General features: G+C 57.5%; 1 protein-coding gene across 1 annotated transcript in view; it reads right to left on the reverse strand.

Annotated features, from left to right (window-relative positions):
* The window catches only part of ITGA11 (integrin subunit alpha 11), a 48,613-nt gene extending 43,475 nt beyond the window's left edge, over nt 1-5,138 (reverse strand). Inside the window, exon 1 of the mRNA XM_077317824.1 lies at nt 4,953-5,138. Coding sequence (XP_077173939.1) covers nt 4,953-5,004 — 52 coding nt within the window. The 5' untranslated portion in view covers nt 5,005-5,138. The remainder of the gene's footprint in view (nt 1-4,952) is intronic.
* Between the last annotated feature and the right edge of the window lie 8,980 nt (nt 5,139-14,118).

Genomic DNA, 14,118 nt, shown 5'->3' on the forward strand with positions numbered 1-14,118 from the left:
TGAAGGTTCCACTCCCGGCAGTCAATCAAATCTCCAATGGCCACTCAGAAGGCTTGGTGGACAAGAGCCCCACCCACTTCCTGAGAACACATGGCAGGCGACAGGAAGGGTGCTGACAAGGTGCCCGTGGGTGCCACGTTGGGGACTACGGTTTGGAAGCACTCTAGATGTGTGTGGTTGTCTTGCTCTGATATGGCGGCCGGCCCAAATCCTCCTAGATGGGAACCGATGCCGCAATTTGAACCCGGAACTTCCCAGCTCCTCCGTTCTCATCTGATTTTCGCCTGTCCGGGAATAATACCGCCCTCCTCCTCCTCCTCCTCCTCCGCACCGTTCAGCGATCTCAGCAGCACTCAGCCGGACAGAGAGATTAAGAGAATGTTGAACGAGCTGTTTGCTGCTGGGCGTAATTGCAGTCCTGCAGAGCCGTGGAAATAGGAGCCCCCGGAGGAGTCTGGCCTTCCTCAAAGCCAAACAGACTTGGCACAAGGCAAGAAGGGGGGGGGCTGGATCCAGCTGGGAGCCCGGGCTGAGCACACAGGGAGAGGGCGGACTCTCCGGACGCCTCCCGCTGGGTATCGAGCAGGCCGGTCCGGTGCAAGGGCAGAGTGGCCGCGGGAGTTCGGATCTTGCATAAAACTTTGTCGGACTTAAAGGTGCCACTGGCTGGACTCCAACTGAAACTATCTGAAGAGGTGGGCCTGCCCAGGGAAGCTTCTCCCCAGAATGAAACTCGGCTGGTCGCCAAGGTGGAGGAGCGAGAGGGTTGTGAGTGTCCTGCATAGTGCAGGGGGTTGGACTAGATGACCCATGAGGTCCCAACTCTATGATTCTATGATGGGGCCCCTGGGCTCTGCTGCTTCAGACTGCCTGAGTCCCCCTCACAGGGTTGTTGTGAGGATAGAATGCAGCCCCCAAGGGCTCCTCACGCTATCCACCCGGATCCCAGCCCTGCCCACTGTCCCCAGGGCTCAAGAGGAGGGATCAGTGCAGGAGGGGAGGGGAGGGGAGGGGGAAGCAAAGCGTGCCGGATCGAGGCCCAGGTCAGCTGCAGGTCGGGCCCCTTGTCTGGCCATGGTGGGGTTCCTTCAGAAGGACCGTGGGAAAGGCCCCAAGGAGCAGTCTGGTTGACACCCGGCCTGATCCCAAATCCTCAGAAGTGACGTTAGAGCTGCTGGTCGCTCAGCAGGGGCCGCGGGGTCTCACTGCACTCTGGCCAACTCTCAGATCCTCCATCTCTGCAGCTGGCCAAGCTGCTGCTGCTGCTGCTGCTGCTGCTGCTGCAACACGTCCAGTTTGCCTTGGGAATGGCGGGAGGGAAATGTTCCCCCCAAACTGGGGGACAAGTGGGGAGCTGGAGGAGCTCGCCGGAAGGGTTCTCCGAGGGGCGTTTTGTGGGCCCTGGCTGCAGCTTTCCCCTCCCTGGGCCTTCCCAGCCCCGAGCAGACCCTCTCCCATTCCAAGGAGCTGTCCCTGGCTATGCTCCAGGGGTCAGGGTCCCTCCCCCTATCCACCACGGCTGTCCTTAGGAGAGCTGCCAGCTTGGGAGCCACTGGCCAAAGTTCTCCGGGAAGCTTCCCACCTGTCCTGTCCCAGCAGTTCCCTTCCTGGGGATGTAGCCAGCCCCTCCTGGCCTTCTTGGGTCCCGCCAGATCTCGGAAGCCAAGCAGGGGTGGCCCCCACTGGCTCTAGGGAGGGTGACATCTGCGGAATACCAGGGTGGGCAATGCAAACCTCCTCCGAATGTCTCTTGCCTGGCAGCCAAGCAATCAGGGGCCAGGTGAGAAGTAGATACAAGAGACCAGAGGCCAGGTGAGGGATAAATACAAGAGATGTCTTTTCAGACACTTGTCTCCCTGCACTTCCAGAGTCCACATCAGGAGACGGGGGTGAGCAAAAGGAGAGCAAACGGTGTCCATTTAGAATGCTCTGTTTGTCTTCTGGCATATTGGGGGACGTGCGCATGGAGCTACATTTCCACATCCTGGCACCTTTATAAAGTGCAAGAGAAGATGTATGAGAAGAGGTGTGAAAGGGGGAAGGTGGACGGGGTGTTTCCTGGAGAAGGTGCTCCTGACATCCCCTCTAGGGCTGTCGTCTGCCTTTAAATCACATCCCTGAAAGGGCCTTTAACTGCAGTGGTGGCCTCGGCTCTTGCTCAGGATCGCCCAGGCTGGAAACCCTGATGGTGCAGCCCTTTAACTCCCCCAAGGCCATAGACTCCCAGGGAGCGGGCTCTGCGAGGGAGGGGGAAGGGAGAGAAAGGCCAAGCAGATATCGGCCGAGCCTGCAGTCCTCCTTGCTTTGCATGGCAGGCCGGTTCTCCCCAAGGTCTCTCTCCAAAGTGGACTCTGCAGACCCCCGCCTGGATTGAAAGTGGCTTCAGTGGCAGGAAGCAAAGAGCAGGCTTAAGTGGGAGGAAGGGGAGCCCTGCAAGAAGGGCCTTTCATTTGTTCCTCCTTGGCTCGGAGCCGGAGGAGCCTGGTGGCCAAATGGCAAAACCCCAGGAGGCTTGAGAAGAGCTACAGAGCAGGGAAGGGAAGGAGAGGCACACCGAAGAAGAAAAGGCCGAAAGAGACCCTGCGCATTCAGAGGCAGTGGACCACAAAGCCCATTGCTAGAAGGCCGCGTCAGGGGAAGGGACACCTGTCGGCCCCCCTGCAAGCCAGGATGCAGGAGTAGATGGACCCCTGGTCTGACCCAGCTGGCCTCTTCCGATGTTCTTGTGCAGCAGAGACTCCTGGAAGCAGACCCACTGTGGAGGCCCTGACAGCACTGGCCCCACGGCGGGGATCCATCTGCATCCATCATTTCTCACGCCGTTGTTCCGTTGGCAAAGGGCTCGGCCCTCCTTAATGGACTTTTCTTCCACTTTGGTCTGGCAGGCCGAAGCCCAAAGAAGTTCTGAGCAGGCAGGCTAGTCCTGACTCTGACAAAGAAGGAGTACAGGCAAAGGCAGCCAACCCAACAGGGAAGTTGTTCATAGGGAGCAGTGGAACTCTTCCACCCGCATTTCAACCCATGGCGACCTTTGAGCGGCCACAGAGAACAGGGCAGTGGCTCCCTCTGCTGATGAAGATGTGAGGCTGTAGCCACAGAGTGCTGGGATCCCGAATTCAAAACCTCCAGCCCTCAGAATGCCAGAACAGCACAGCACTGAAGACTGCAGGCACAAAACTGCCTCAGAGGAAACAGCAGACCAAGGAATAGAGTCATAGAATCACAGAGCTGGAAGGGACCTCCAGGGTCATCTAGACCAACCCTCTGCAGAATGCAGGAAATTCACAACCGCCTGCCCACCCATCAGGGCCCCAATTCCCTGCCCAGAAGAGACATTCGCAGCCATCTTAAGGGCCTGCACCTGCTCAAGGAATGTGCATTTTATTCAAGGTGTAAGCCTTTATGCGCATGCATGCGTGCTTCTTCTGAAGAAATGTTCCTGCGCATAAAAGCTTCTAGCTTGAGTAAACGTGGTTGGTCTTCAAGGTGTCCCCTGCCCACCCGGATCTGTCTTCACGGGATTCCAGTTCTCATTGGTCAGAGTTTTCATTCACAAGAACACGTGATCCTCCTTTCTTGGTCTTGGGGTAGGATCTGAAGGAGGGAGCCCGGACTCCCCGAAATCTCCCCCCCTGCCACAAATGTGGTCAGCCTGGAAGGTGCGGCTGGACTTTGCCTCCTTTCTCCTGCTACAAACTAATGTGGAGACTCCTCTTGACCTAAAAAACCTGTGGGGCATTTTGGGGCAGTCCATAAAGGAACAGATCCCAGCTCCGAAATAAGGAAGGCTTCACTTATAGCTATACTTTTGGAAAGTAAACTATTTACGGCCCAATCACCATAGCAACGCCTTGACAACGAGGGACACGCAGGCAACTGCCGAAGAGCCACAGGGATTGTGGCAAGGATCGTCCCTGGACTCCGGAGGGAGGGGTCAGCAGTTTCCAGGTTCCTCTAGGGCCGTCCTGGGGGGTTCAGGGAGGCTGCTGCATGGGCCTGATGGGCCCGCGATGGAGGCAGCATCTTAACGCCCAAGAGAGCTCCGTGGGGAAGAATGCTGGGAAGGGGGGGGGGGCATAAAAGTCTCTGCTTTTGCAGACTCAGGCAGCTCCACGCCGGGCAACGCGGGGGATTCTTTCTCCCGTGTCTTCCCCCCTGCCAGGAGCTGGCAGTGGGTTTCCGTGGGGGAAGCTGTGCAAAACTAGCCTCTTGCCTCCCCCCCCCACAACCCCCCAGCACAAGGGAATCTCCACCGGGCCCTTCCTCCCGACTGCGGCGGCCGCCCTCCGGCAGGGAGACGAGCCAAGCTCCGGCTGGGCGGGTTGCAGGAGCCCCAGCGCCTGGCCACGTGGACGGCGCGTCCCCGGCGGCGCTGGGGCGGGGGTTGGGGGGGGGGGCGCTGTCGTCTCCCCCCCCCTCCCCCTCCCCCGAGCGGACCATTCCTCGTTCGCCGCCTTCCCCTCGCGGGGTCTCCCGCCGGGAGGTTCTGGCCGCGCGTCGGTGAAGCTGCCGAGCGCAATTGCGCCGAGGAGAGCCGTCCCGTTCCCCGCAGAAGCGCCTCCAACTTGCCGGAGCCAGGCCAACGATCCAGCCGACGGGCGCTCCCTCCCTCCCGCTTGTGCCGGCACTTAAGCCGGTGGTCCAGCTGCGCGTGGAACCAGACCGAGGGAGGGGGCGGGGGTCGCAGGCAGCGGCGGCCACCGAGGGGACCCGGCCCGGCTGGAGCGGAGAAGGCGTCTTGGCGCACAAAGCAAAGCCCCGGCGGGTCCCCCCAAAGCGAAGCGAGGACTGTTTTTTTGGGGTGGGGGATATCTCTACCCCCTCCTCCCGCCGCTTCTCCCTCCTCCGCCTTGCCACCTCCCGGACGCGCGCGGTGCGCCTTGCCTGGCGAGCGGAGGCGGAGCGGCCTCTCCAAGCGCAAGAGCGCGGCGGCGGCGCTCGGGCGGCCTTACCTGCCAGGAGGGAGAGCGCCCAGGCGGCGGCCAGCCCCGCGGAGAAGGCCATGGGAGCGCGCGAGGGTCCCGGGGGCGGCCGGCCCCAACTCGCGCCCGCGGGCGCCGCGCCAGACCGGGAGCGCAGCTCCGCGCAACGCTCCGCGCGCCTCGCCCCGCTCCGCGCCCGGCGCCCGCAATGACAGCCGCCGCGCCGGAGAGGAAGTGGGATGGGGGTGCGGGGGGGGGGGGAGAGGCAGAGGGAGATGGAGGGACGGCCCAGGCCAGCCCGGCCCGCCCAGGCACCCTTTCGGGGACGCCCCCGACGCCGCCACCTCAGCTTTCCGCGGCAGGGATTTGCTCGCGGGTTTGCAACTGGCGGCCGGGCAGCGGCGCAGCTGCAGCTAGTGCCGCGGTGAGGAGGGGGACGTGGAAGCCTCTGCCCTGGTTGGGTCCCTGAACCGCTCCCGGAGCTTCCCCTCTCAGCCGGGCTATTTCAATGGAACCTCCAGGCTGCAAGGAAGTCTACCTCCACTCACAGGAGGCTTTCATTGGAACAGAGTCTGAGGCCAGGGGCACCTTAAAGGCCAACCGAGTTTTATTCTGGGGATGAACTTTGGAGTCCATGTGCCCATCTTCAAACACATGGAAGCAGGACTTCCTCTGCTGTTACACTTGGGTACGGGGGGGGGCGGTTAGTTGCTACTAATCTGCCCACCCTTTCTCTCCCCATGCACAGGGCTCGTGGACAGCTGTTTCTGTGCATCGGCCCACACCCCAAATAGAACCTGGTGGTCCCAGAAGTGCCCACTGGTCTCCCGGCATGTTCCCTTTGCCATGTTAGGCATCATCTAAGTCCCCTGAGAGCCTCTTGTGGCGCAGGGTGGTAAGGCAGCAGAAATGCTGTCTGAAGCTGTCTGCCCATGAGGCTGGGAGTTCAATCCCAGCAGCTGGCTCAAGGTTGACTCAGCCTTCCATCCTTCCGAGGTCGGTAAAATGAGCACCCAGCTTGCTGGGGGGTAAAGGATAATGACTGGGGAAGGCACTGGCAAACCACCCCATATTGAGTCTGCCATGAAAACGCTGGAGGGCGTCACCCCAAGGGTCAGACATGACCCGGTGCTTGCACAGGGGATACCTTTACCTTTAAGTCCCCTGACTTTTCTTGTGATGGATGCCAGCCCTCCTTTTATATGGCTGTCACATGCCTTGCAAATGGTATCCAAAAACCTTCTGAGGGCATTCACTCAGTCCCCGAGAAGCCTGCCTGATCACTGATTCACACCTTGCCAGATGCAAGACGGGGATTGAACCGGGGACCATCTGGGTGCCAAGCTGCCCAAAACCTCCAGGTAACCGGGCCAGGCAGGAGGTGAGGGGAAAGACCTCAGCCTTTCTGACAATATTGACCTTGAGGAGCTTGGAGCGTTCCCCAGAAAAGAGTCTGAACACTGAAGAGTCTCGTCTTCAAGTCTTCTCTCGGTCTACTTGTGATTTTCCCGCCCCACCGCAGTGCCTTCCCAGGCTGCCTCGTTTGGGGACAAAGCATTCACGTGCAGAACAAAGCTCCCAGCCCAGCCAGCGCGTTCCCCCTCTGAAGAATGCCCCCGCCGTTCCCGCCCTGCGCATAACGAACGCACGGGCCCAGCAGCAGATGTCTTTCCGTGGCAGGGGTCCTGCCAAGCGTGCGCAGGCCTGTCTAGCATGCGCCGTAAACGAACAGGTCTCCGACTCCTCTGTGACCAATCCTAGAAATACCTTTAGCAGACCTCTTTCTGAGAGAGGCCCTCCTCCCGCTTGGCCCAGAGACCGGCCTTGCTCACGTGGGTCGTAAACCTTTCTGCAGAAGCCTTCCGTGGAAGACTTGGCTGCCTTTGAAACGGCTTCGTCAGGAACCTGTTCCAGTGGAAAGGAGAGGGGAGCCCTCTCCGATGGTTTCCAAGCCCTGGCATTTGAACCCTGCCAAGGTTCCAGGCGGCCTACCCAGACTTAATTTTTTTGGGGGGGGGAGATTGCAGGAATGAGATGGAGAATTCCCACGAGAGAGATGACATGGCTTCGAAAGCAGCCCCAGCCCCCGTGGGCATCCGATGGGGCACGGACCTTAAGAGAACAGACAGGGTCCGTCTCTGGCAACAAGGAGATCCTCAGGAGAGAACTTGGCCTGTGCTGCCAAGTCCAAGGGAAATCCCACACGGAGAAGCCACTGGACACTCATAAAGAGGCGGGTGGAGGGAGGGAATACCTGCATGGATCAGCTTAGAATGACAAGAATGACACCTGGCTGGCCAGGCCTCTGTTTCCTGCATTATTCTGATACTAAGACCAGAATATGCGGCTGCAGAAGCTCACAAAACAATTTCTCTCCACGGTCTTTGAACATTGACTCCTGCGAAGAGAACAGATATAAAAAGGCCTTGGGACAGAAAGACCTGCATCCAGAGGACCTTTTGTGTATTTGGGGGGATGTATTTTTTTCTGTGTTGTGAGCCGAACTGAGCTCTGTATGATAGAAAAGTTGCCAATAAATGCCTGGAATTAAAAAACAGAACATTGTGTGTTTTTATTTGGTATAATTTTTGAATATTAAAATAGGGATTCAATTGTTTGTAGATGTAATCCTTTGAGACAGGTGACCTCCAGGCCTTACCTGGAGACTGGCAACCCTGTCATCTGGAGCTCCACTCTGTTTGCAGGAGATCTCCAGGTCCTTCCTGGAGAGTGGCAACCCTACAGAAGCCTCTGCTTTCTGCTTGATGGAATTCTCTAGAACCTGTGCACTGCACTGATGGGGGCTGAGAGCGACTGTAGTTAAGCAGTCAAGAGAGATGGATTCAAATCTGGGGAGACAGGTTGGATTCCCCTCTTCTCCTCCCACACAGGCAGCCAGCTGGGCTGAAGGTCCTCCTGGAGTTGAACCCAGCTCTTCTAGTGCAGGCCAGCATGGCAACCTCCATGAAACTTCGCAAAAAGAGAATGATAAATAGAGGGGAATTTTGGAGAGGATTCTCTCTCTTGCACTATCCAAAATGGCCAGGCCCATCCTACCCCCACAGTGCTTGGGTGCCCCTTTGGCACTGCCCTGGCGTCTGGCCCCATCCAGAGCTTTGGAGCACTTGCCCAAGGACTCTTTGGGAGCATGCAGCTGTTTAGAAAGACCCAAAGGCGGTGGATCTCAGAAGCCAAGCAGAGCTGCCCCTGGCTAAGGACAACTTGACACGGAGGCAGGCAATGAGAAACCACCATGTAAGCCTCTCTTGCTGGGCAGCCGGACAGGAACTCCTGGCTACATGACACACACAGGCCATACAACCAATGTTTCAAAAGGGCTCCAGCTTTGGGCCAGACCCAGCCTCCTCCTCCTCCTCCTGCTCTTCATCTCCTCGGTGACTTTCCAAGGCTGAACAGTATTAGTTTCATGAGCGAGGGGAGCAGGCCCTGCCTCCTGCCTCCTGCCTCCTTCTTGCACCTGAAAGCCATCGAGGAGAGCTCTAAATTACGGGGCGGCAGGCCGCATGAACTCATCGGGATCTGCTGGAAAGATTAAGCCCGGGGCGAGGGGTTCGGTCTCCCCACTGGAGCCTGTTACTTGATCTGCAGGGAGTCTGGTTTTATTGTTTTTTTCTCTTCCCCGTCGTCGTTTATGGCTTCATCTTGCGGGCCCAGACCTGGAGCTCCTTCTTTCTTGGCAGGGAAGTGGGGCGGGAGGCGACCAGGACTCCATTCCGCTGGAGAAGGATGGAGGGAGGGTTTGGCTTGGCCTGGCGCCCGATGAGCTCAGCCCCAAAGCCACAGAGAAGCACGGCTGGATCTGGGGCACAGAATCCAGATGCCGTTCTGGCTGGGCGCCTCGGGCTGCAGCGACCTGCAAGCGCCCCCTCGTGGGAAAGATTCCCCTCTTGCTGGGGAATGTATCTGCGCATGCTGAACTTCTCCGGTCCTGCTGGGACCCAGGGTGGAACTGTGTCAGTTGGCCTTTCCACTGGACACAGGTTTCCTTCCCAGCTCTGCTTGTGAACTCTTGTCTTTCTGTGCTGATTTACAGCCATTCAGAGATCTCAGCTGCAATCCCCCCACTCCTTATACATCTTGACCCAGCCAGCCCTGCTGGGCAATTAACCCCCTTCCCCTCTGCCTGTATACAATGGGGGAAGACATTCTGTTCCACAAGACCTGAAGACATGCGCATGAACACAAAAACTGATCTCTTGAATAAGACCTGGTTCAAATGGGTCGCCGTGTTGCTCTGAAGGAGCACAATAAAATCAGAGTCCAGTCAGGCACCTTGAAGACCAACAAAGATTGATTCAGGGCGGGAGAGCAAGCACCCTTCGTCAGACTCAGCTCAAACTTTGTTCTCACACCTGAGTGACTCTTGTCTTTCTATGCTGGTTTGCGGCCATTCATTGGTCTCGACAACTGCATTCATGCACAGATGGCGTTGCACCGTGCGCAGCAAGCATGGCACGGGAGGGTCCCAGCTCCTGCAAGCTGCACAACGAAGTTCTTGATTTAAATGAATCCGTTTTTAATGTTCATTATTTTTAGAATTTTATTGATAGGGTTTTACCGATGTTGTGATCCGCCCTGGGTCTTTTGAGATAGGGTGGAACAAAAGTTTAAATGATAAAGAAATACAGACCAGAGTCCCTAAAGATTTATCCTGGCACAGCGCAATAATTCCCTTTTGCGCCATTGGCAGAAAGCCAGGAGGGGGAGCCCCGCTGCCCTCCGCAGGCAGGACGTGCCACAAGGCAGGGGCCACCTCAGAGAAGGCCACATCTGCGGGCTGTCACTGATTTTGGCCGCTTGCAGGTTGGCATCTGCAGAAGACCTTTCTCTGAGGAGCAAAGCTGTTGTGGCAGAACAGAGCGGGAAAGGCGGGGCTGTGGGGGCCCAAAGGGATCTGGGTGTGGCGCCCACTGAGTCCAGTTTCCAAACAATGTCGAAGAGTGGCAGGAGAGAAGCAGCATTAGTGCCGCACCCTGAGGACGGACGGCTGCTCCCCTATGCGACACGGCTCTGAGTTCAAGGCGGAGTGGAAATTAAAAACTGTGATGGGGGCCAATGGGCCCGGCTGCTTCCTGGGAAGTTCTCCTGTTGACCCCCAGGGGGTGCTGCCAGAGCTCCGGGGCCACTTGGCCCCGACCAGACCAGCAGTGAAAACCCAAATGACCCACTCCTGCTGACCTTTGGAACTAGAATTTGCTGGCGCAAGGGGCAAATCCACCTGCAAGGGCTCACAAAGGGGCTTGAAAGAAACGGCATCATTTAGCACGTGTGGAAGAGCCCCGTGTGACCCAGGAGGGCCTCTGCCAGTGTGGCCGGCGAGTGGTTTCCAGGCTTGGCACCGGGAACTGTCTTCACTGCCCAGTCCGTCCTTGAACGGGGCCCCCCAGTTAATGAGGCCCATTCTCCACAGCTCTGCCCAGCTGCCCCCCACCCTGTTCCACGCAGGAGCCGAGGGGCTGCACAGTGCACAGAGCTGGAGGAAAGGCTGGGGGGGGGGTGTGGCAAATTATTGCCCCCGCTCTGAGAACAGCCTCTCCCCGGGAGCCGAAATCAAGGTGTTGGGATGACCCCTCAGCAAGCTGGCGAGGGCTGAGGGGCGCCTGTGCTTCATGTCGAAAGGAAAGAGGATCTGGAACAGATTCTCTTTGCTCTTCTCCCTCCCTCCCTCCCTCCCGAGCAGTGCTGGAGTCTAAGGACGGCATCGGGATCTGCCTGTCGCTGCCTGTCTGTGCTCACACGCTTCTCCCCAATGTGCGTGCCACATGATTGGGCCGGATTCAAAGAGGAGCTTGGAGCATCTGATCAAGATGGGGAAATGGGCAGCCCTTTCAAGAACACAACAGGCTATTCCGCTATTGACGGCAATGAATCAAGGTCTGCTTTGATTCTCTATCGCCAGATTGTATTAACTTTTTAGGCAGAGTCATTAAGTTACACCCTACAGGAGGAAAGAAGGTAGAGACAGTGGGACAAAACTTCTGTCTGTCTATCTGTCTGTCTGTCTGTCTGTCTCAGGGGTAGTCAAACTGCGGCCCTCCAGATGTCCATGGACTACAATTCCCAGGAGGCCCTGCCAGCGAATGCTGGCAGGGACTCATGGGAATTGTAGTCCATGGACATCTGGAGGGCTGCAGTTTGACTACCCCTGGTCTATCTGATTGTTTATTTATTTAGGACAATGTCTCTTTGCAGAGGAGATCCTCCGGGTGTCCCTACTCCTCACCACAAGCTGCTTAGGAGGGAGCCTGCATTTCAAAGGAGGATTGTCACAGGACACAGGAGTTGGCTACTTGGGAAGTCCCCCTCACCACCCCGCTGGGCGTATTTAGAGTTTAACGGATTCATTTATATGCCAAGAGGGACCCAAAGGTTGGCCAGGCTGAGGGAGCTGGCCTGCCCCAAGTTCACCCAGTGAGCTTCCCCGGTAGGAGCAGGGATTCGAACCCAGGTTCCCACATTGGGGAGAATGGCAGGATGTAAACAAAAGAAATAAACCAGCATTTTAAAGGCCATCGGGTGGGCGTTCAACGGCCTCATCCCTCCCACCACCGCTCTTTTAAGATTCTAACAACACAACGAGAACCCCCCTTTCATTGGAGGGCAGGACCGGAAGGGCTAAAGCAGCTCCCCCCTTCTTCTTGGGCCGCAGTCCGAATCAGGGCTGCACAGAGGCAATTCTTCCGCAGAGGGAGATCCCTGAGGCTTTTTAGGGCCCTGCGTCACACCCTGAAAGACCCAAGTGGGTCGCCGCGTTGGTCAGAAGGAGCAGGCAGAGGCTGAGTCCTGCATGGGCTCCTTGAAGACCAACCAAGTTTGATTCTGGGCAGGAGCTTTTGTGCTGGTCTTCGAGGTGCCCATGCCGGACTCAGACACTTTCCTGAAAGACTGGTTTGCCCCCCCCCCCTCCAACCACTTGTGCATCATTTGGACACTGGAGGGCACCCTTGTCTTCTCAAGGACTCGGAAAGGGAGACTCTTTTCTCCCTGTTTGGAAGGCTGTGTGTGCAGTCAGCAGGGCAGTGAACAGGGGGGCAGCCCAGGCCTCCTTCTGGCCACTTGCCCCAGTCGGAGTGACACAGGTGGGAAAGTGGTGCCAGCCGCCGCACATGTCGCCTACGGGATTCAGGTGGGTCAGGCTGTGTTGGGCTGAAGCGCCTCCACCAAGTTGGAGCCCAGGGACACCTTGGAGACCCACCGCGTTTACCCCCCACGTGAGGAGCCCTTCTGGACACACAAAACGTGTACCTGGAATGAAACCTGCTCTCTTTGGATGTCTCTCCTCCACCTGCCGCCTGCTTTGTTCTCAGTGGGGCCCCTTTTCACTGCCTGGAGGAGCCCACAAGCGGCTTCCAATCGCCTCCCCCTCCTCTCCCCACAACCAGCAGGCTAGAAAGAAACAGCTCTTCTTCCCATCCCTGAAATGATTTTGCCTTGGAGCTCTCCTGCGAGGGGGGGGGGGAAGGGAAGGAGATGGACCCCAACTGGACGCCTGATCGGCCGAGGTTTTGAACTCCAGCCCCTTCTCCTCTCCCCAAAGAGCGCCTGCGCCCACCCGCCCACGCCGCTCGGGACCCAGGGAGGCGGTGTTTGTTCGCCGCATTCAGTTCATACTTGGCACGGACAGAAACGGCTCCGGCTTTCTCTTGTCGCTCCCAAAGCAAACAGGGATGAGATCCAGTTTAATTCGAACCAGATGGCAGCCCTTAGTGCAGGAGCTCCGGGAGACGGAGAGATGAAGGCGCCGGGCCCTGCCTAACAGCTCTCGCGAAGGGAGCGACATCCGGCCTGAAACGAAACGCCACCCGCTCAGAAGCGCCTGGCTCCAGGGTCCGTTGGAGTGCGTCTGGCTTGCACGGAACGGACCTTCCTCGGCGGCCCCCGCTCCGGCTGATGGGGAGACCCAGAAGGGCAGGGAGGGAAGTCGCCAGGAGACCGAAGCCACGACACTGAAGGGCCAAGCGGTGGGGAGTGTGCGCCGTGAAGCAGAGAGGCCCAGGTGTATCGAGCAAGCGAGCCCAGCCGCGAGCTGAAGGCACTGGAGGTCCGAGGGTGGTTAACCAGCCTGAGTCAGAGACTCCAGGAAAGACTCATGCAGCTCTCAAGCCCCACAGCCAGTCGCACCTGAAAACTGCTCTCTGGGTGGCAGAACCACAGGGAGGGCCTGGGGCTTAATGTTTGAGGTTGGTATGCAGAAGGTCCCCGGTTCAATCCCTGGCAGCTATTTTCAAGGTATGAGCTTCCATGTGCACCCACACACCTTCAGAGACAGTGAATCTGGAGATCACCCCAATTACTCTCAGGCTTCCACAATTAAGGACACATCTGCCCATTAATCTCCAATGTTTACCTATTTCTTTCCTTCCTCCACCCACCCCCAAATCATGCCCAAGCCATTTCGTTGATTGCCCCACCCGCTATGTGTCATCTCTCCCGGGGTCCCTCTGAGAAAGGCTGTCCTTCTTATTTTATAAGGCCCCCTCAAGCCCCACAAGTCCTGCAGCAGGAAAGAAGTCTGGGGTTAGAGAGAGGCATGCTGCTCGTTCCCCCCACACAAAAAAGATGATAGAGAGGTTTGGGAAAGCAAGCAAGCTGGAAACCTGGAAACAGGACAACGGCAGTCAGATATCGTATGGAATCTCTCTGTGCTCCCCCTCCAAAGAAATGTTCCTATTTGGAAGCCAAAGCAGTGAAACGCCTCCACCGCCAAAGTCTTTCGGCAGCTCGGAACCCGAAAAGGGGTAACTCGGCCTGTCTCAACTTTTTTCCGATTGAGAAACCTCTGAAACATTCTTCAGGCTTCGAGATTGTGCAGAAGCAGGGCTGTGGACACGCCCACCCGGGGCCCCTCCCTTTCCCACCCCCTCCAGGCTCATCACTGGCCATGGGGGGGGGTCATATCGATGAACGTTTAACACATTTAAAAATATTTATTAAAAATTAATTAACTCCCCCCCCATTTGGGAAACCCTTCCAGGGCTGTCAAGAAACCCCAAGGTCTCACAAAATCCTGGCTGAGAAAGCTTCGGGTAACGGAACGCTGGAGCTGGAGGGGACTGAGAAATGGTTCACAGAACTACTTTGGTTTCAGTCTCAATATTCATGTAAAGTAAAAAAAAACAGCCCTGAAATCTGACTTACAGCGGGGGACTTTGCGACGCTGCTGGATTTTGGGGAA

The sequence above is a fragment of the Paroedura picta genome, chromosome 18 (assembly GCF_049243985.1).
Source record: "Paroedura picta isolate Pp20150507F chromosome 18, Ppicta_v3.0, whole genome shotgun sequence".
Classification (NCBI taxonomy): domain Eukaryota; kingdom Metazoa; phylum Chordata; class Lepidosauria; order Squamata; family Gekkonidae; genus Paroedura; species Paroedura picta.